Below are 22156 nucleotides of genomic sequence, written 5' to 3'. Positions count from 1 at the left end.
GCCTGAATCCAGCTTGTTCTTCACCAAGCTTTTCTTCTACAATTCTTCTCAACCGTTTCTCAAGTATATTTGCATATATCTTATCAGGAACACTCAGTACGGAAATACCTCTGTGATTCTCACATTCAGTTTTATTTCCCTTTTTATATACGGGTACTATGAGAGCTCTACTCCAATCATCGGGAATTCGTTCCTCTGTCCAGGCCTTCTGAACTATGCAGGGCAGTCACTGCAAGACTTTTATACCACCATACTCCAGCATTTCTGGTCGAATATCATCTACTCCTGCTGCCTTTCCACATTTCAAGCCTTTGATGGCTTTTTCTACTTCACATATGGATATGTATTCCTGACTGTATGCCTGTTGAGTGTTTTTTTACCACTGTGCTATCACTGCTCGTTTCATTTAGCAATTTTTCGAAGTAATTACTCCATATTTCAAGGATATCTTTTTCTCCCGTTTTCATATCACCTTTATCATCTCTAACTCCTTTTACAGTACTCTTTCCTCCATTTCTCTTCTTCAACAAACTCTAGAATATCTTACCACCTTCTTGATATTTATTTTTTATATTCTTGCCAAAGTCTTCCATGACTTTTATTTAGCTAGTTTTACACAGTGTTTAGCTTTCTTACATTTGTCTCTGTATTCTCTAAGAGCACAAGCTGACTTATTTGCCACTAACTTTTGATATGCTTTCTTCTTTTCCTTCACTACCTCTTTAACTTCCTGTGTCTACCATGGAGTTCTGATTTTTCTATCCTTCAGACAACCTCACCACATGCCTCTCTGGCAGAGTCAATCAAGGTTTTCTTCAAGGCTTGCCACTGAATCTCCAAGGTTTGGTTGCTGTTCTCAAACTCTTTCATTTTTTCTTCAATAATCTGTGTACTTTAGTCTACAGTTTACATCTGAGAGCTGCTCAACTTTAATTCGCTTTAAAACTTTCTTACATGTCATTCTTTTCAATATGAAATTCAATTTTATCCTGCTCAAGACTAAATGGTGATCACTTCCAATTTCAAATCCTCTGTACACTCTGGTGTCCTGTCATCACTATCGACAATAACATAGTCAATGAGTATTTTCTTATTCCTTGCCTCTTCTCTCCATTTGAATTTGTGCACTTTTTTATGTTGGAACATGGTGTTAGTAATAACCAGTCCATGTCCTGAGTAGAAATCCAACAGGTATTTGCCATTATTATTAGATTTGTTTTTTTCTCTAAATTTTTCCCAAAATATTTTTGTATGTCTGACAATCATTTCCTATTTTGCTATTTAGATCTCCAACAAGGACCAACTTTTCCTTTGTGTCAATTGCTTTCTCTAAAGCCTCAAAAAATTCATCCACTTCTACCTTGGTAGAATCTTCTGTGGGACCATAGGCACAAATAAGTCTCATTGTCCAGTTCCTCATTCTCGTATTTACCCACATCACTCTACTTGAGACTGCTTGCCATTCAAGAAGATTAGCCTCGTATTTAGTGTTGAATACTATCGCTACTCCTTCTTTTCCTTGATTGTCATTGCCTGAATATAACATTTTGAATTTATTGTTCAGAAAGATCTCACCAGTTTTTGTCTTTTTTTATCTCAGTCACCACTATTATGTCGATCTGGTACTTATCTAATTCCTCAGCTAGCTCCATTTCTTAGCCATTCTGGCTTCTTATGTTGATAGTACCGATCTTTAACTCTGGTGATGTTGAGTTGGGGTGTGTTTTCAGATTTGTTTCAGTAGCTGACTTTTCGCTGTTTGCCCTGGTTCCCTGGCAAAAGCAACGGGGGCCTTGTGTAACCAGGTGACTCCTCCAGCTGACATCAAATTCTGTCATGTTGTACTATTATTTTGTATTTTGGTTAAAGCCAATAAGAATACAATTTGGTTGGCTAAATCCAAAATTGCCATCCTATCCTCGTTCGTTTAGTATCCTGGTAGATACCCAACAGGGTGCACCATGAGAAGGTAAGGATTGGACATTAGGTCAGAAGCCCTGGTTGGTTCTCTGCATTCCTTTAAAAGAATGTGGAGGTCTCCTCTCAGTTATACAGCTTTGACCCTTAAGCACCCCGATATACGTATATTCATATTAATATATGACATTTATATTAAATCTGAAAATAGAAGAATTTGCAGTGCTAGGAAAGTGTAAGTCAAATGAATAAATATATATGGAATAGAAGACAGTGTTCAAACCAATTTTAACTTATGGATCTGAGAGCTGGGTTAGAAATAAAACTCTTGATCAAGCAATGGAGAACATAGATATGAGAGTCCCGAAAAAGATAAAGTGACTGAACAGATGGTATCGACAGCAGTATCATATTAAAACGAGGATAATAGGAAAGAGTAGATGTATAATTTTAAAAAATTATAAACAATTCACAGCAATCACTTCCCAAAACTATACGTGAGGCATACAGTCTATCCGATTATGATGGTGACATAAGGACTCACACGTTTAAAAAAAATAGGCAATTAAATTTGAACCTACTGTAGTGTAGTCACTTGGTACAATTCCAATGAACTCTCTGTCTATTGTCAATGTCACAAGTAGCAAGCCTTGAACCTTTGGATTCCAAAATTCTTATATAACCTTGATGTTCTTGGATTCTAATAGTAACAGAATGGACAGTCTGTCCAAAGTAGCACAGATGATAAGAACAGGGTATTCAATAAACACAAGGAAGGATAGAAGTGATAATGTATCACTGATAGGCAGGAAGCAAGATGAAAACTTCTAGCTGGTTTGAAAGTGGCACATAAGTTATATCTGCGAAAGATCCTTGTTATTTGTTTCTTTAAGGTATGTGGATTCTATTAACTTCAAGATTGAAATCTGAGAAAGGGATGATAATTATCAAATATTTGATCAAACAATGTGTGGATTCTATTAACTTCAAGATTGAAATCTGAGAAAGGGATGATAATTATCAAATATTTTCTGTATCAAGGTTTTGCTGTATCCATTAAGTAAAATAATAAGCTATCTAACAAAATCATCCATGTGACATTTCTTAGTCCTCTGGTATCAATGCTCTTTTGTTCATTTTAGACATAGCTGTTTTTGTTAAACAGGCATAACATCTTCAATGGTTGGCTTCTGTTATATCCAGTGGTGGGCTATGAAATTTTTAACAAAGAGCTCGCATCATCGAGGAAAAAAAGAAAAGAAAAAAAAAAGTCTAACTTAGCCCTTATAATACTTATATTGCAACTTTGTAGAGTTTCTGACAGATATGATAATTCCTGTAGGATATCAATCATTAATGCTAGATCTTTTAAAAATTCCAAATTGAGAAGTCGGTTTCAAAAGCCCTTATATTTATCGTTCGATGCAAAATGCTTGCATAAAGCTGGGTAATTTCTCCACAAAACAAGAGCCATTCGTAAACTGCAAGCTGCCCATCGTGGTCCAAACACGCAGCTGATCTTTAAAATTTCGATACCAAGATCATTTGCAATCGTATTTAATTCTCATTGATTTTTTTAGTGATTGATGATAAAAAGCATATAATTTATCCATAAATATTTCAAAAATGATTTATTTCTTTAATGTTTTTTTATCGAATTGTCTAATGCTAAGTGTAAATGAGCATTATGCCAAATCACAACATTGGGAAATTTTTGTAGAAGTTTGATTGCAACACCTGATTTGTTTCCTAACATTACACTAGCTCCATCAGAACAAAATGCAATGAAATGATTTTTTATATAGTTATCAGAAAATCCATATGAATTTAAAGTAGCAATTATAGTAGCATGTATACATTCCACAGTGGTATTTTCTAGTTCTACAAGATTATTAAACAAGAAGAACAAGGGACTCGCAAATTTGAGAAAAATTTAACAAAGGGCTCCCACAAGCCCCTTATAGCTCACCACTGGTTATATCTCATTCTGGAGATTTTTCTATTATTTTATTTATTTATTATTAATATTGTTTTATTTAATTATTATCATCCAAACACTCAGAAGTCCCAATACTTATGATAGGACAGTGCCATGTATGGATAGTTGGTTAGGAGGAGGAAAACAACTGATATGTTTTTTTGAAGACTTGAAGATTGTAATCATTGGGAAAAAGTGTTCCAAAGAGCAGAGGTGTAGGAAATGAAGAGAGATTGAGAAGTGGGTTTAATGAGCATGGAATTGAACAGTATAAGATATGCATTCAGATACAAACTCACAGTTCTTAAGTTGTATTATACAGTGATTTGACTAATTGTAGCTCATCATATTAGACTATGATCATTAAATACAAGTGATGATATTCACTCATGGTCTTCCAGAAGCTATCTACCACCTATGTACTAGTGCATGATACCTGTCATTAGATGCACATTACTGACTGATTCCATTTAATATGCATGGCATCCTAATATTATCACATGCATGTGTATTCTTAATGACCCACTTACGTAGGGAAATAAATATTCTGGCAATTAATTGATTGAAAAGTTAAAACAGTTTTTAGAGAATTTAGTCGATATGATAATTAATTCAAGGAGTGGTAAACAGCTATGGTAATTTCTGAATTCAATTTCAAAGTATACAATTAGTGTGCACTATTAGGAGAGGGGGACCTTTGCCAGTGTTCTCCAAATTTCATTTGTGTCATCTGTTTTCCTAAAATCACAATTTTTTTTTAGATGTTTCACTCAGACTCCCAACATAAATATGCATAAATGAGTAAAAATGTTCTGTGTTTGTATCTTACTGGTGCATAGTTTAAGTATATAAAGAACGAGAATTACTTTGTATATAAAAACTAACAGAAAAAATTTAATATCACATACCAATAATTTGATACAGCTTGATCAGAAGCAGCTTCATCTGAAAATTTGAAGGGCTTGCCTTCAAACCATGCTCCAGTATCACCATTGCCTGCACCACTAATCTCTCATCAGCTAAGAAAGGATGAAAAAATATAATGTTACCTAATTATTTTTACCTAATTATTTTTTATTTTTGCCTGTTTTCATTTAGGAGTGTCGCTTATTTTAAAAACATTGGCTTTTTACTCAAGAATTATTAGGGCATTATAGGTGTATTTTAAAGATAAATATATGCAGAATCATTAGCCTCAACCACCCCCACCCCCTTAACAGCCTAACAGCAGAAGTAAGCAGAACAAAGACAACCTAACATCCAAACAAGTATATGCAAAATTTCTTCCTCTGCTAGTCTGCATATATGTATCTTTAAAATACACCTATAATCAGTAGTGAGCTATGGAAATATTAACAAAGGGCTCGCATCATCGAGCAAAAAAAAAAAAAAAAGTCTAACTTAGCCCTTATAATACTCATATTGCGACTTTGTAGAGTGTCTGACAGATATGATAATTCCTGCAGGATATCAATCATTAATGCTAGATCTCCTAAAACTCCAAATTGAGAAGTCTGTTTAAAAAGTCCTTATATTTATCATTCGATGCAAAATGCTTGCATAAAGCTGGGTAATTTCTCCACACAGTAAGAGTCATTCGTAAACTGCAAGCTGCCCACTGTGCTCCAAACACACGGCCGATCTTTAAAATTTCGATACCAAGGTCTTTAGCAATCGTATTTAATTCTCATTGATTTTTTGGTAATTGATGAAAAGCATATAATTTATCCATAAATATTTCAAAATGATTTATTTCTTTAATGTTTTTTTATAGAATTGTCTAATGCTAAGTGTAAACGATGAGCGCAATCCCAAATCACATCGTTGGGAAATTTTTGTAGAAGTTTGATTGACACCTGATTTGTTTTACCTAACATTACACTAGCTCCATCAGAACAAAATGCAATGAAATGATTTTTATATAGTTATAAGAAAATTCATATGAATTTAATGTAGCAATTATAGTAGCATGTATACATTCCACGGTGGTATTTTCTAGTTCTACAAGATTATTAAACAAGAAGAACAATGGGCTCGCACGAGACCCTTATAGCTCACCACTGCCTATAATGCCCTAAGAATTCTTGAGTAAAAAGCCAATGTTTTTAAAATAAGGGACACTCCTAAACAAAAACAGGAAAAAATAATAGTTTTTAAGAGGAGTAACATGGGCATTCTCCCAGAAATAATACCTATGCTACCTCATGTTTATTCAATTAATTATAAACTGAATAAAAATATATTTGGTGTGAAGGAGCATAACAATATGCTTCACTCCATTTCTGTCCTAGCAACTGCATTCTTTACTCCAATTATTTTTAGTTTGTTACATGTGTATTCCCACATTTCATTTATTATATTTATTTTTATTATTTAGTTATTTTTCTATACAAATATCATCATGACTTAGATTTTTCTGAAACTAAAGTTTCATGTCATCCCTAATGTCGGATAATACAAAATTAGCAAAGCACAGAAAATAATGGAGCTATCCCACATCACCAACCAGAGGCTAAGTTAAAAAGACAAATTTCAATTAACCACCTTACCAGCCATTATGGATCAAATACATATCCATCATATATTTCAATGTAATATCAATGGTATTACAATTTTAATATGCACTTCGCATCCATGATAACCTTGACGTCTTGGCCAGTAGTGTGGTTAATACCGAAGAGTAATTTTAAAAGACAAACCTGGCTGTGTATTTTTGGAAGGCAAGGTTGACAAATTATTTGGAGCCAAACTTGATTCAGTTGAGAACATGCAGTAAGAGAATGGTTCTGAAAGAACATGACAGAAGTGCTGGCTATTTCATGAGAATTGTGAATGAAAAAATATGAATGAAAACTTAGGAAGTCAGTCAATTCTAATTGCAAAGAGAGACAGGTGTTGAACAACTAGCCTGGCATTAGACTTAAGGAGAGAGTAAAACTGACTGGCATAGCTGGTTATAACCAGCTATGCCAGTCAGCTTCCTAACTGGGGCAGAGACCTGATGTTCATCATTTGATCTCTGTCTAGTTATCACTGCTGATTATTATTTGTCAAGGCATAATCATTCTGGCACTCTGACAAATTGTCATAGTGACAGAAGAATCATACAACTCTGACAGATGATATCTAAAGGTTCCAAATATAGTGATAACATGGGATGCCATTCAAAACAATGCTATGGTTAGAAGCAGTGTTTCAATACCCAGAAAGGTAACATATATAATTACAACAGTACTATAGATAAATAATAATAGTAATAATAAAACTCGATTCAAAAAAAGTATGAAAAGCATTCGTTTTAAACATTTCTAAAATCTCTCTCATTTATTTATTCTTATGGCAAAAGGAATACAGAACAACTACAGGTCAATGTCCAGTCTGGAAAGTCAATCCAAGACCTCATCCGTCACCTTGTGGATGTCCTGTAGGCCACCACCATGAAAATGGCGCTTTGGGCAGTCATTCACAATATGCATAATCGTCGGAGCCACAGGAGAACAATCACAATAAGGGTGATCTAACAGTCCCATTTATGTAGTACATCTGCTCTAGTTAGTTCTGATCCTGTTGATTGATGACCAAATCTTACTAGGAAGAGCAAAACCAGGCTGCAGAGCACAGGGATCTTCTGCCAGGAAGCCGCTGGTTGGGAGATTGTTGGACCAGTATTCTCTCCATATGTCAGGTGTTGATGGCAGGGCAGCTGAAGAGAGTTCATCCATGGACCAGAGAGGCTTTCTAGATCTCTCTCTCACTCATAATATGTAACTATGTAACTTATATTTGCTTTTACATGTTTTTTTTAGGGGATTGTACTTAAAGAAATGTCAAATTTTGTCTATATTAACTTAACCATGGGCCTTTGTTATAATAATGTGGTGCATGACAAAATTACGTAATGCTACTAACCCATGTCCATATGTGGCAATTTCAAAAGACGTGCAAAGTATGACATCATCATGTCCGAAGGTCAATACATGACCATATATGGAAATTTCAAAAGATACATACAATGCACATGCATACAACGGAAGTCTGGGCCTTTATAAGGTGAATCACTGAGAAGGAATTTTGTCTTAGGGTTCTCAACCTTCCTTACCTGGGTCCACTACCACGAGGTCCAATGTTGGGAATCGAAAGGAAAGCGCTGCACAGTGCCAACATGTTAAGGGTCCTATATGGCATGGACAAAGAAGAAATTTGGCAGCAAATCAAGAACGAGCCAGTAGGCAGAAAGAAAGACAAGAAGGAGCACTTACATGTGATCAAAAGATTCATGTAAAAGGCAGTGCTGAATGAGAATTGTAAGTACAGTTGACCTTTTAAGAATGCAGGTTTGAACTACACAGTTCCGCTTATACACAGGTTTTTGAATAAAAATATAAATTTTTTTAGAGATTTTGACAATTTGAAAAAACTCGCAGACGAACTGCATAGCTTAGAAATATCGAAAAAAATTAAGAAAAAGATATGTCATGAATGCATAAAATATATGTAGATACTAGTCTATTTTAATGTTTATTACCACGAAGTATACACAAATCTATTATAAAAAATTAAAATTTATCAAACGTATGCACACAAAGACTTACAGAATGTACAGGGCCATTTGCAGTCAAGAGAAATGTAAACAAACGTAAAGATGCAGTGTTATATCATAATTGCATAAAATAACTTATTAATCAGTTAAATTAATTAGTCTAAATTAAAAAATTATGGTTCATTCATTAGTGTATAGACTAAACTACTGCGAAGCAATCGTATCGATTGCACTAGATTACCATAAAGCAATCATATTGCTGCTTCTTCATTATCAATGCATACCTGTAAATAAATATGAATAATTTCTTTTTCACATTATCTTTTCATTTTTTAATGTCTAGTATTAGTAATACATATAGCACCAACAGTGATTTGTATCATAAGACAATACTGATGTAGGTACTGACAGACATATATTCATTTTGTAAACAGACAACGTACACTTACGGTATCGATAAATACAGTATAGTACTGTAAACCATTTTCTCTTCCTTGTGATTTTATTTAATAACAATCTTTTCTCTAGCTTACTTTATTGTAAGAATATAGTATATAATATACATACCATACAAAATATGTGTTAATCGACTGTTTATGTTATCGGTAAGGCTTCCGGGAAACAGGAGGCTATTAGTAAAGTTTTTGGGAAGTCAAAAGTTATAGGTGGAGGGTCAGCACTCCTAACCCCTGCGTTGTTCAGAGATCAACTGAAGTTATGTGTGATAACTCCGAACAAGAATGTACATCAAGTGAGTCTGTTTATGAGATAAAGTATACTGACATTGAATTAGGCTTACTCAAGGTATGCTTTATTGTCAGTTAATGTATACATAACCGACAGGATATTCTAGACTGTGAATTAGCTTCAAAGGAAGAAAATTAGAACTGAGTTTGAATTAGGAAGAATTGAAAATAACAAAAGAATTGTAATGCAATTATATATATATATGTTAATAAAAATCAAACTGTAAATATTCCTTCACAGTTTGATTTCCTGAATTTCTTATTTCCTGAACTGGAAATACAGTTCACATCTGAACAGCTCTCAGATGTGAACTGTAGACTAAAATACACAAAGATTATTGAAGAAAAAATGAAAGAGTTTGAGAACAGCAACAAAACCTTGAAGATTCAATGGCAAGGATTGAAGAAAACCCCGATTGATTCAACTAGACAGAGAGGCATGTGGTTGAGGTTGTCTGCAACGATAGAAAAATCAGAACTCCCTGGTGGACACAGGAAGTTAAAGAGGCAGTGAAGGAAACGAAGAAAGCATATCTAAAGTTCCTGGGAAATAAGTCAGCTTGTGCTCTTAGAGAATATAGAAACAAATGTAAGTAAATGAAACACTGTGTAAAACTAGCTAAATAAAAGTCAGGGAAGTACTTTGGCAAGAATATAGAAAATAAATATCAAGAAAGTGGTAAGATATTCTGGAGGTTGTTGAAGAAGCTCAGAAATGGAGAAAGGAGTGGTGCTGTAAAAGGAATAAGAGATGATAAAGGTGACATGAAAACAGGAGAAAAAGATATCCTTGAAGTATGGAGTAATTACTTCGAAAAATTGCTAAATGAAACAAGCAGTGATAGCACAGTGGTAAAAAAACACTGAACAGGCATGCAGGCAGGAATACATATCCATACTTGAAGTAGAAAAAGCCATCAAAGGCTGGAAATGTGGAAAGGCAGCAGGAGTAGATGGTATTTCACCAGAAATATTGAAGTATGGTGGTATAAAAGTCTTACAGTGGCTGCACTGTATAGTTCAGAAAGCCTGGACAGAGGGACAAATTCCAGATGATTGGAGTAGAGCTCTCATAGTACCCATATATAAAAAAGGAAATAAAACTGAATGTCAGAATTACATATTTCCCTACTGAGTGTTCCTGGCAAGATCTATGCAAGTATACTTGATAAATGGTTGAGAAGAATTGTGGAAGAAAAGCTTGGTGAAGAATAAGCTGGATTCAAGCCAAACAGAGGCTGTCAGGATCACATTTTCACTTTACGACAAATAGTTGAGAAAGCATGGGAATATAACAAAGATCTGTATTTAAATTTTGTCGATCTGGAAAAGGCATATGACAAGGTGCCAAGAGAGAAGCTGTTCAATGCACTACAGTTATATGGTGTAAATGGGCATTATCAAGCAATTCTTAGTCTTTATTTGAGTTGTAAGTCAGCAGTTAGAATTGAAGGAAGTACAGGAAGATGGTTTAATGTCAAATCTGGTGTGAGACAAGGATGTACATTATCCCCTCTGTTATTCATTATCTATATGGATCACATTATGAAGGAAAGTGGTATTAAATATATCAAAATTGAAGATGTTAATGTCAGCTCTTTGCTTTATGCAGACGATGTTATACTTATCAGTAAATCCCCTACGAGTCTGCAAGATTCCTTGACTAAATTGAATAACTGTTGTAATAGATATGGTATGAAAGTCAGCAATAAAAAAACAATCATCATCATCAAATTCCTGCCATGTACCCTCAAGGGGTGTACAGGATATGATAGTACTACATGAAAAAAATTACATCATTATAAATTTCCTATCTACAATTTTCCTCCAAATCAGTCTGTTACTTGTCAAGACTCCAACATTATCATATCTTACATTTCTATCGTCTAACGCACTTTATACCATATCAATCAACCTATATCTTGGTCTTCCTCTTTGTCGTTTTGCTGACAACCTGGCAGAAAACACTTGTTTTGCTAATCTTTCCTCGCCCATTCTGTTTAAGTGACCATACCACCTGAGATTAGCTCTGCTAACACATTCCTGGATGCTGACAATGTCAAGTTCTTTCCTAATATCCTTGTTTTTAATATGATATTGCCATTGATGCCATCTGTTCACGCCTATAATCTTTCTCAGGACTCTCATATCTGTGGTCTCTAGTCTTTGGTCAAGTGTTTTACTTCTGACCCAGCTCTCAGATCCATAAGTTAAAACTGGTTTGAACACTGTCTTGTATACAGCTAATTTAGTGTTCCGACTAATTTCTCTCTTATTCCATATGAATTTATTCAATTGACTTCCCACCATACCAGCTTTGCTGATTCTGTTGTCTATTTCTATATTTAATTTACCATCTTCAATAAAAATTGTGCCTAAATAGCTGAAATGTTTTACTTGTTCCACAGGTTCTCCATTCACAACACAGTTGACATTTTCAATGATTCTGCCTATTTTCATTGTCTTTGTCTTTTTATTGCTGACCTTCATACCATATCTATTACAACAGCTATTCAATTTAGTCAGAGAATCTTGCAGAGTTGTAGCAGATTTATTTAGGAGTATAACTTTGTCTGCATAAAGCGAAGAGCTGACATTAACATCTCCAATTTTGAAATCAGGTTTAATACCACTTTCCTTCATAATGTGATCCATATAGATAATGAATAACAGAGAGGATAATGTACATCCTTGTCTCACACCAGATTTAACATTAAACCATCTTCCTGTACTTCCTTCAATTCTAACTGCTGACTTACAACTCAAATAAAGACTAAGTATTGCTTGATATAATGCCCCATTGACACCATATAACTGCAGCGTATTGAATAGCTTCTCTCTTGGCACCGTGTCATATGCCTTTTCCAAATAGACAAAACTTAAATACAGATCTTTGTTATATTCCTATGCTTTCTCGACTATTTGTCGTAAAGTGAAGATCTGATCCTGACAGCCTCTATTTGGCCTGAATCCAGCTTGTTCTTCACCAAGCTTTTCTTCCACAATTCTTCTCAACCGTTTCTCAAGTATACTTGCATAGATCTTGCCAGGAACACTCAGTAGGAAAATACCTCTGTAATTCTCACATTCAGTTTTATTTCCCTTTTTATATATGGGTACTATGAGAGCTCTACTCCAATCATCGGGAATTCGTCCCTCTGTCCAGGCTTTCTGAACTATGCAGTGCAGCCACTGTAAGACTCTTATACCACCATACTTCAGCATTTCTGGTCGAATATCATCTACTCCTGCTGCTTTTCCACATTTCAAGCCTTTGATGGCTTTTTCTACTTCAAGTATGGATATGTATTCCTGACTGCATGCCTGGTCAGTGTTTTTTACCACTGTGCTGTCATCACTGCTTGTTTCATTTAGCAGTTTTTCAAAGTAATTACTCCATACTTCAAGGATATCTTTTTCTCCCGTTTTCATGTCACCTTTATCATCTCTAATTCCTTTTACAGCACTCTGTCCTCCATTCTTAAGCTTCTTCAACAACCTCCAGAATATTTTGCCACCTTCTTGATATTTATTTTCTATATTCTTGCCAAAGTCCTCCCATGAGTTTTGTTTAGCTAGTTTTACACAGTGTTTAGCATTCTTGCATTTGTCTCTATATTCTCTAAGAGCACAAGCTGACTTATCTGACAGGAACTTTTGATATGCTTTCTTCTTTTCCTTCACTGCCTCTAACTTCCTGTGTCCACCAGGGAGTTCTGATTTTTTTTATCCTTACAGACAACCTCACCACATGCCTCTCTGGCAGAATCAATCAATGTTTTCTTCAGAGTTTGCCACTGAATCTCCAAAGTTTGAATCCTGTTCTCAAACTCTTTAATTTTTTCTTCAATAATCTTTGTGCATTTTAGTCTACAGTTCACATCTGAGAGCTGCTCAACTTTTATTCGCTTTAAAACTTTCTTACATGTTATTCTTTTCAATATTAAATTCAATTTTATCCTGCTCAAGACTAAATAGTGATCACTTCCAATTTCAAATCCTCTATACACTCTGGTGTCCTGCACCAGGGAGAAAACATCACTATCAACAATAACATAGTCAATGAGACTTTTCTTATTCCTAGCCTCTTCTCAAAAAAACAAAGACAATGAAAATAGGCAGAATCGTTGAAAATGTCGAATGGATGTTGTGAATGGAGAACCTGTGGAACAAGTAAAACATTTCAGCTACTTAGGCACGATTTTTACTGAAGATGGTAAATTAAATATGGAAATAGATAACAGAATCAACAAAGCTGGAATGGTAGGAAGTCAATTGAATAAATTCATATGGAATAAGGAAAAATTAGTCAGAACACTAAATTAGCTGTATACAAGACAATGTTCAAACCAGTTTTAACTTATGGATCTGAGAGCTGGGTCAGAAGTAAAACACTTGACGAAAGACTAGCGACCACAGGTATGAGAATCCTGCGAAAGATTGGAGGTGTGAACAGATGGCATCAATGGCAATATCACATTAAAAACAAGGATATCAGGAAAGAGCTTGTCAGCATCCAGGAATGCATTAGCAGAGCTAATCTTAGGTGGTATGGTTAATTAAACAGAATGGGCAAGGAAAGATTAGCAAAAGAAGTGTTCTCTGCCAGGTTAGCAAGAAAACGATCCAGAGGAAGACCAAGAAATAGGTGGATTGATATGGTACAAAGTGCCTTTGACGATAGAAAAATAAGATCTGATAATATTAGAGTCTTGACAAGTAACAGACTGATTTGGAGGAAGATTTTAGATAAGAAGTTATTAATGATGTAAATTTTTCATGTAGTACTATTCATATCCTGTACACCCCTTGAGGGTACAAATCAGGAATTTGATGATGATTCTCTGGATTTCACAATTTTTCTTTCAAACTCATCATGGCAACGAAAGATGTTTTCAGATCTATCCCAGCAGACTGAATGACCCTGGTGTCCATCATCAGGATTGTTCGAGAAAAGAACATGACTAGACAAGGCATTGGCATGTGTACTTTTGTAAGAGATGTCTCTCTTGTGTTTCTCCATACATAATTCAATAGATTTATTTGTTTGACCAAAATAAGGGATATTACAATCACACCATATCCTATATACGCCAGGATATTTCAGATTATGATGATGAGGCTTTGGATGGCTTACTAGCAAGCAGATTTTTGGAAGTGTAGTGAATAAGGTCCTGATGTTGTACTTCTTAAGAACTTTAGCTAATTTTTTGGAAACTGAACTGATGTATAGGATGGAGATGTTACCCTTAAAGTTGGTTATTTCTTCAGTGCATTGGCTAGGAGGATTTAGGTGTATGTGTGTGTGTGTATATATATATATATATGTGTGTGTGTGTGTGTGTGTGTGTGTGTGTAGAAAGTATTTTTCCTTGGGTACAATAAATGTTAAAGATACCAAGTTATTTTAAACCTGGTTTTACTCCATTTCCCAAGTAAGCAAACAGACAAATATAAGTCAAGTTTGCACCTGCATGTAATGCAAGTCTAGCTGACCCTGCAGGTAGTGCAAGACCAAGGTAACTCATGGTAAAAGTAGAATAAGCTCTGATCACTAATCTTAATATTTACCCATAATGCAAAGCACATCTCCTGGAGGAGATGTATGATGCTTTGTATTAAAGGCAAGGGGCCACTACCCAGACCGGTTTCGACCTTTATTAAGGTCTCATCAGTGGGAGCCAGGCTAGAAATATCGAGATTTTAGTAATACAGAGCTTATAAGTATTTTACCAGAACAAGTTACCATAAGGTGTTTTAAACTTATTAAATAAAAATCTCAGGAGGAGATATAAATGTAGAAAGTATTTTACCATGGGTATAATAAATGTTAAAAATACCAAGTTATTTTAAACTTGGTTTTACTCCATTTCCCAAATTAATAAGTTTAAAACACCTTATGGTAACTTGTTCTGGTAAAATATTTATAAGCTCTGTATTACTAAAATCTTGATATTTCTAGCCTGGCTCCCACTGATGAGCCTCAATAAAGGTCGAAACCAGTCTGGGTAGTGGCCCCTTGCCTTTAATACAAAGCATCATACATCTCCTCCAGGAGATGTGCTTTGCATTATGAGTAAATATTAAGATTAGTGATCAGAGGTTATTCTACTTTTACCATGAGTTACCTTGGTCTTGCACTACCTGCAGGGTCAGCTAGACTTGCATTACATGCAGGCACAAACTTGACTTATATTTGTCTGTTTGCTTACTTGGGAAATGGAGTAAAACCAGGTTTAAAATCACGAGAGAAGTCCAGAAAGAAAGTTCTAATGTGCTGTCAGAGAAACAAAAATATACTTACGAAAAAAACTTTATTGGAAATTAATGAAGACATCTTTCACTACTTTTCTACATAATTTATGCCACTGTTCAGGCACTTATCATAATGGGCACCAAGAGTTGTATACTTTAATCGTAAAAGGTTGCCGCCTGTGATGCAATATATCTTTGACCTCGTCGTTGTCTTGAAACTGCCAAACACCAAGGAAAGATTTCAGATGTTTGAACAGGTGAAAGTCACGTGACACGAGGTCAGTACTATGTGGAGGATGATGGAAATGTTCCCAGCCGAAGGTGGCGAGAAGTTGTTGTGTTACTCCGGCCGTGTGTGGGCAGGTGTTATCATGAATCAAAACAACGCCCCTGGTAAGCATGCCACATCGTTTATGCTGTATCACACACCACAGTTTCTTAAGGGTTTGGCAGTACATACTCACGTTGATTGTGGAATCTTGACCCAAGAAGCCTACCAGCAAAATTCCTTATCTCTCCCAAAACACAGTGCACATGATTTTCCGAGTGGAAACCATTGTCTTCAATTTCATTTTCGCTGGTGATGACGTGTGCCTCCACTCCATGGACTGTTGTTTGGATTCAGGGGTTGCATGTGTCACCCAAGTCTCGTCCCCTGTGACAAGTCTACTCAGGAAAGCATTGCCATTCTCATGGTAGCATGGCAAGAATTCCATTCATGACACTGCCCAGCCAATTCACTTTGTGTTGTTCTGTAAGCAACTTTGGCACCCAGCATGCACACAATTTCCGATAATTCAGTTTATCCGACACAATTTCATGAAGACATGAATGTGAAACTCCTGGAAATTGTAGCGAGAGTGATGTCATAGTATATCCCCTATTCTGTCGAATCTTCTCCTCAACTGAACACACCAAATCGTCAGTCACTAAAGATGGTCGCCAGCTCCATTCATCATCGAGCACACCTGTCCTTCTTACCCATCTTCGTACCACTCACTCATTGCGTGTTCTCCATAAACCTCAATAATTTGCCAATGAATTTCAGCCTTTAACATTTCTTGCATTCAAGAAATGGATAACTGACCTAATTTCACATGCAGCGGGTGATTCGATTTTCTTAGACATTATAAACACACTAAGAAGTGTACACACTGCGAGAATGTCTAAAAATAGCACCAATGGCTTGCTAACAAATCAACAAACTCAGCACGCATGCGCACCATTGCGATCGCAGCACTGCAGTAAAAATATTTTAAAATGGAACTTGCTTTCTGGATGTCATTCGTGTGTGTGTGTGAGAGAGAGAGAGAGATATTAATAACAGAAGAAATGAAGTTTTTGAGATAAACTGCAAAGTATACTCTATTTGATCGCAAAAGAAAAGAAGTTTTTATGAAAGAATTAAACCAAGAATCAGTAATAGAAAAAAATTAAAAATATAAACATAAATGGATGGAACACATTCAAAGAATGAAAATAGAAAGATTATGAAAACAATCCTTAAAGTACAAGCCATTAGGAAAAAGAAAACCAGGACATCCTCTTAAAAGATTCAATGATGAGATCTAAGGCCGGAACAGGCCACGGTATGCCTAAATCCCTGATATGCATGATGATGATATATATATATAAAGTATTACATAATACTTTCACATCTATTTCAATAACATATATAAGTCATAAACATAAACCACAACCATATGCAGCAAATCCAATCCTAACAGAACTTCAACTGGCAGCCCACAACCACCAATATCCAAAGCTGCCCAAACTACAATCCCTGCACCATTTCTTCTGCCACACAAGTGATATATAGCTAATCATGTGAAATGACATTTGATGCCAGAGAACATCAAACAAGGAATCTTTCTCTTCCTCCTTTGGAAAAACTACACAAACAGAGCTATTGTGAAGCTCTGCTCTCCTTGAACATTCACTGGTTCTATTCATTTACCACTCTTCAAGCAGAAAATCAAGTTTCAAGTCCTTGCTGTGGGACTAATTTACCCTCCTTCCATTCTTTTAGGATCACAGCTAAGGGTTAAGACTTTAAGGTAAAAAACAACCGAGTTAGAGGCAATTCCTTTGTACATTCTTCTAATGTGCAGGGTGATATCTCATCTAATCCCCATTGCTCATGCTTGCAGACTGTTATGCCATGGCACTGCTTCAAGCTACTTCTTAAACTTGTAATTATCACATGCTCTGTGCTTCCATGTATACCCCTTCTAAACTGAAAATTTCACATTTGGTAACCTCCAAAGTCAAGATCACATGATTACTCTTCCTAGTCGGAGGCACTACAGCTACCTTAGTTATGAACAAATCCTATGATAATATCACCAGATTCGGCACTTTCAAACTTCAAGTTCCTTCCATTACGTGCAGTTTCAAGTAATTATCTCTTAGTAGATGACTAAATTCATTTCCTTCCTGAGATGTGATCTTTCCTTTTTCCAATCTGTCTCTGTAGCCGAACAGCCCCAAAATAATTACTTGGCCTGCACTTATTCATGCTAATTTTCCAATGCACATGATCCACATCTTCACTTACATTCCTAGTCTATAGTACCAACCAAGTGTACATTTTGTCTTGTTGGAATCTATATCACACTAGATTGTCTCAAATGCAATGCTTCCAGAGATCTTCATTAGTGACCTCCTACTTTTTTTTTGACTGCAATTCATCATCATCATCAATACTCCTTGTCCATCCTATTTTCTATATCCTTCCTGAAATACTAATACCCCTAGCTTTTGATTCTTATAACTACATCATTCACTCTAAATTACATAAGCAAGTGGATCCAGCATTATTTCAAAGCCGAATGCAGAAACTATGAAAGTTTCATAAGTTAACCAGAGAGCTTGCAGGAATACATTCCTCGACATTCCGAAGTTGCCTTAGTCCATTTTTGATAAGGTTTCACTGGTTAGTTCTTTTCAGAGACCAGGCAGAAACCTTAAAAGAGCAAAAAACTCTTGTTCAGTAGTAAGGAAATTGAAATGTCAGAGAAATGTATTTTTCATAAGTGAACTCTTGGGTGGTGCGTAAAAGTAATTATTAAAATAAAGAGCCAAAAGGCTTCAGTTTGGTGATGTAAAATTACATAAGCAAAATGGGTATTAGATCCAGCATTATTTCAAATGCTGAGTGCAGAAATCATGAAAGTTTCGTAAGTTAACCAGAGAGCTTGCGGGAATACATTCCTCTCTCTAAGTGTCTGTGTGTGAGTGCACGCGCACAAGCGCGTGCACACACACACACATAAGTATAATTCTCGTGGGAATATATATATATACACACACACACACACACACACATTCCCGCAAGTTCTCTGGTTAACTCATGAAACTTTCATAGTTTCTGCATTTGGCTTTGAAATAATGCTGAATATAATATCCACTTTGCTCATGTAATTTTACATTGTTGAACTGAAGCTTTTTGGCTCTTCATTTTAATAATTACTTTTAGGCACCAACCGAGAATTAGCTTACGAAAAATAAATTTCTCTGACATTTCAAGTTCTTTAGTATTGAACGAGTTTTAGCTTTCTTAAGGTTTCTGTCTGGTCTCTGAAGAGAACCAACCAGTTCAAAACAGCTCTCAGGACAGTGAAACTTTATTAAAAATGGAATAAAATAATAAAATTTTTGAATAAAAACAAATATATAGACACCTGGGCAGCACCTAAGTCTTTTAAGTAGTCCACACTAAAGCAACACGGGGATTCCAAGGAATGTATTCCCACAAGTTCTCTGGTTAATTTATGAAACTTTTTGTGCATTCAGCTTTGAAATAATGCTGGATCTAACATCCACTTTACTTATGTAATTTTATATAGCCAAACTGAAGCCGTTTGGCTATTTGTTTGATAATTAATTTTAATAATTCACTTTTAAAGTGGGATCTGCTAAATCTTTTCATTATGTCCTTAATTTATTAGTGTTACTACATAAATTAAGGACAATTCTTCTCTCTGCTTATCCTTCTGACATGGCACTGATGTATTTATGGGTCTTATGACCTCTCATTTGTAGCATTAATACATAACATGCAGTTGTTATGTTAAAGTCAAGTAGTGCAGGGTTTCCTAAACTACTTGCTACAGTGGAGCCCTAAAGCAAGCAAAAGTTTTTTTGTAGAGCCTTCACAACTCAATCTTTAAAATAATCATGAAAAAAAGAAAAAATCAATAAATGTTCACCATTTTACAATTTAGTGCTCCGTAAATTAAAAAAATCGAAGTTCGTTTTAATGACTATGGTGCAGTTGTTTTGAACTGCAGAGTTTTTCAAAGTTTGGTATGATGCAAGCAACTTATAGTATCATATCATTTCATCAATTCATTAATTAAAAAAAAAAAAATAAAAAAAAAATAAGTGAATGTTTGTAAACAAGATTTGCAGAGCCCTAGAATTTCAGTTGTATAGCCCAGAGGCTCCATGCAGCCCGCTTTGGGAAACTCTGAAGTAGTGGATGGAACATTTCTAGACTCTGAGCTCTTTTCTGCCAAGCTTATGGAGAGTTAGTCCTCTACATGAAACAACAAATTTCCAATAGTATAAAGCTTATAGCAAGTTATTTCATCCATTATAATGTTTAGCGAGTAACTGTGTGAACTGTAATGTTATCATTATCATTTATTTATGTATTATGAATTATTCTCCAAAGATCACTCAATCACACTTTAAGAGATAACATCATGTTTACATATAAATACTGTCTACTACAGATAATTAGATAACTTGCTTGGATATGAAATGATAATCACAGATTTCATTTTAACTAGTCATTATAAAGATATCCAGATGATTCAATAATAGCTGTCTGAAAATTATGTAGCATGAAGATGGCAAGTGTAAGTCTTGACTAATTATTCACTGCCAGTTTCGATTTCCATCTAACTTAATATATATATATATATATATATATATATATATATATATATATATATATATGAATGCTATGCAAGCACACTATAAAGAGGTTAAGAGGCATGACACGTGCACGCAGGCACTACAAAAAGCAATGAGGCAGAAGAGAGAAACTACTGTTGTTCCTAGAGTCTTAATGGTGCCCCCTAGGGCTATATTGGGTTGTCTTGGCTGTTGGGCTGATGTTCTCGATGCAAGCTTCCCAAATTTGGGGCAGTCTCATGCACCTTGCCAAACGAAATATTCTGAGTTCATTGTGAACTGAAATAGGGCTGAGATATCGGGAGGAAATTTGGCTAGAATGAGCTCTAAGGTTTCCTTGAGTGGGACTTCAGAGACGTCAAAACTGACCATTATGTCAGTATGTTGGAGTGAGAGGTTTTCTATACTGGCTTTGAAGTGGGCTGAGTTTTTTTGTGTGTGATGGTGTGTTGCCAGTATAGTGTGTGAGAGCTTGGGCTAAATGTTTGGCTAATTTGTATGTGGGGGAATCAATGCCATCCACTATGGGACGTAATGGCACATTTTGTTTATGTATATTTGGAAGTCCATATATTCGGGGGGGGTCTAGAGTTAAAAGGTTTTAGTTTGTTGGTAACTTCCACAGGTCAAGAAGTGACCATCTTAAGGGCCTTCGGAGTGTTCTAATTTGAAAGCTGGTGGGATTATACTCAATAGGGAGGTAAGAAGCCTGATCTAACAATAAGCTTACCTGTGTAGTCCGTTTGGTTGAGGAACCACAGTGGCATTTCCCTTATCTGCTTTGGTGATTACTATTCCTTTGTTTTTCTTCATTTCTTGCAGAGCTTTACCTTCATCTTTGGATATGTTGGATTTTGGTGGTCTTGCTTTGGTGAGAACACCGGCTACATCCAGTTCGATATTCTTGGCAATATGGTTTGGAAGGTTGCGGATACCACATTCTATTTGAATCATTATTTTTACAGCCGGTATTTTCTTTGGAGATATGGCGAAATTGTGGCCATGTGCCAGTGCATTGAATGACTCAGGCTTCAGAGTAATGGAAGAAAGGTTTACTACACTGTTGAGACATTGTTGCTTGTGGTTCGGAGGTAGTCCTTTTTCAAGTTTTCAAATTTTTTGATGTGCCGACTTCGTATCTTTTCAAATTCTTTTGCTGCCGAAGCGCATGAGACGTTGCAGAGAATCGTCCAAAAGTCGTGGTTCAGCGTGTCGGAAAGCAGCTCCTCCTCTAGCGCCCGAATAGCTTTGTTTTCATCAGCTAGGAGAATGCACGTAGCGGTAATTAGTTCTCAAAGAAGGGCGAAGCTGGCACGGTTATAAATCCGGAGAGCTTTCTGTGATGAAAAACAGTGCTTCAATTTTACACAATTTGGGATTACCTCATTATCCTGGCAGTGTTTTAGGAAGGTCAAACGATTTAGTTGTCTCGATATTGTTATATCTCCTTTCTTCTTCTTTGTCTTCTGTGTGTGGCGTCACTTTCTTGTTAATTTTCTATCTTAAATCCTTGTCGCACCAACTAAGCCCGAAATCTCTAACCTATCTCTCTGGGGCTGCTTCTCTATTCGGAACTCTGACAAAATTTATTTATTTTAGCTGCGCCAGCCAGAGTCCTAGTACAGAAGAGTTCTTGTACAAAGAAACCTTCCCAGAGTTTAAGTATTACCTAATCTTATTAAAATATTAAGTGCCTATAGAAACTTCAACATTGCAGTCATGGCCTAAACTTTCTTTAATTTCCCCTTATTCACAAGTTCGAACTTTAGCGAGTGGTAATTTCAATCTCATGCTCAG

General features: G+C 35.7%; 1 protein-coding gene across 1 annotated transcript in view; it reads right to left on the bottom strand.

The window, feature by feature from the left end:
- psidin (phagocyte signaling impaired) overlaps positions 1-22156 on the bottom strand; it is a 321893-nt gene that overhangs the window by 66248 nt on the left and 233489 nt on the right. The window contains exon 14 of the mRNA XM_090399962.1: positions 4804-4914. Within this exon, the coding sequence (XP_090256088.1) occupies positions 4804-4914 (111 nt within the window). The remainder of the gene's footprint in view (positions 1-4803; positions 4915-22156) is intronic.

Source organism: Typopeltis vanoorti, chromosome 11, assembly GCF_054136105.1.
Source record: "Typopeltis vanoorti isolate ZY-2024b chromosome 11, IOZ_Tvanoo_1.0, whole genome shotgun sequence".
Lineage (NCBI taxonomy): Eukaryota > Metazoa > Arthropoda > Arachnida > Uropygi > Thelyphonidae > Typopeltis > Typopeltis vanoorti.
The sequence above is the reverse complement of the archived record's forward strand: the minus strand, read 5'-3'. Positions and strand labels throughout refer to the sequence as shown.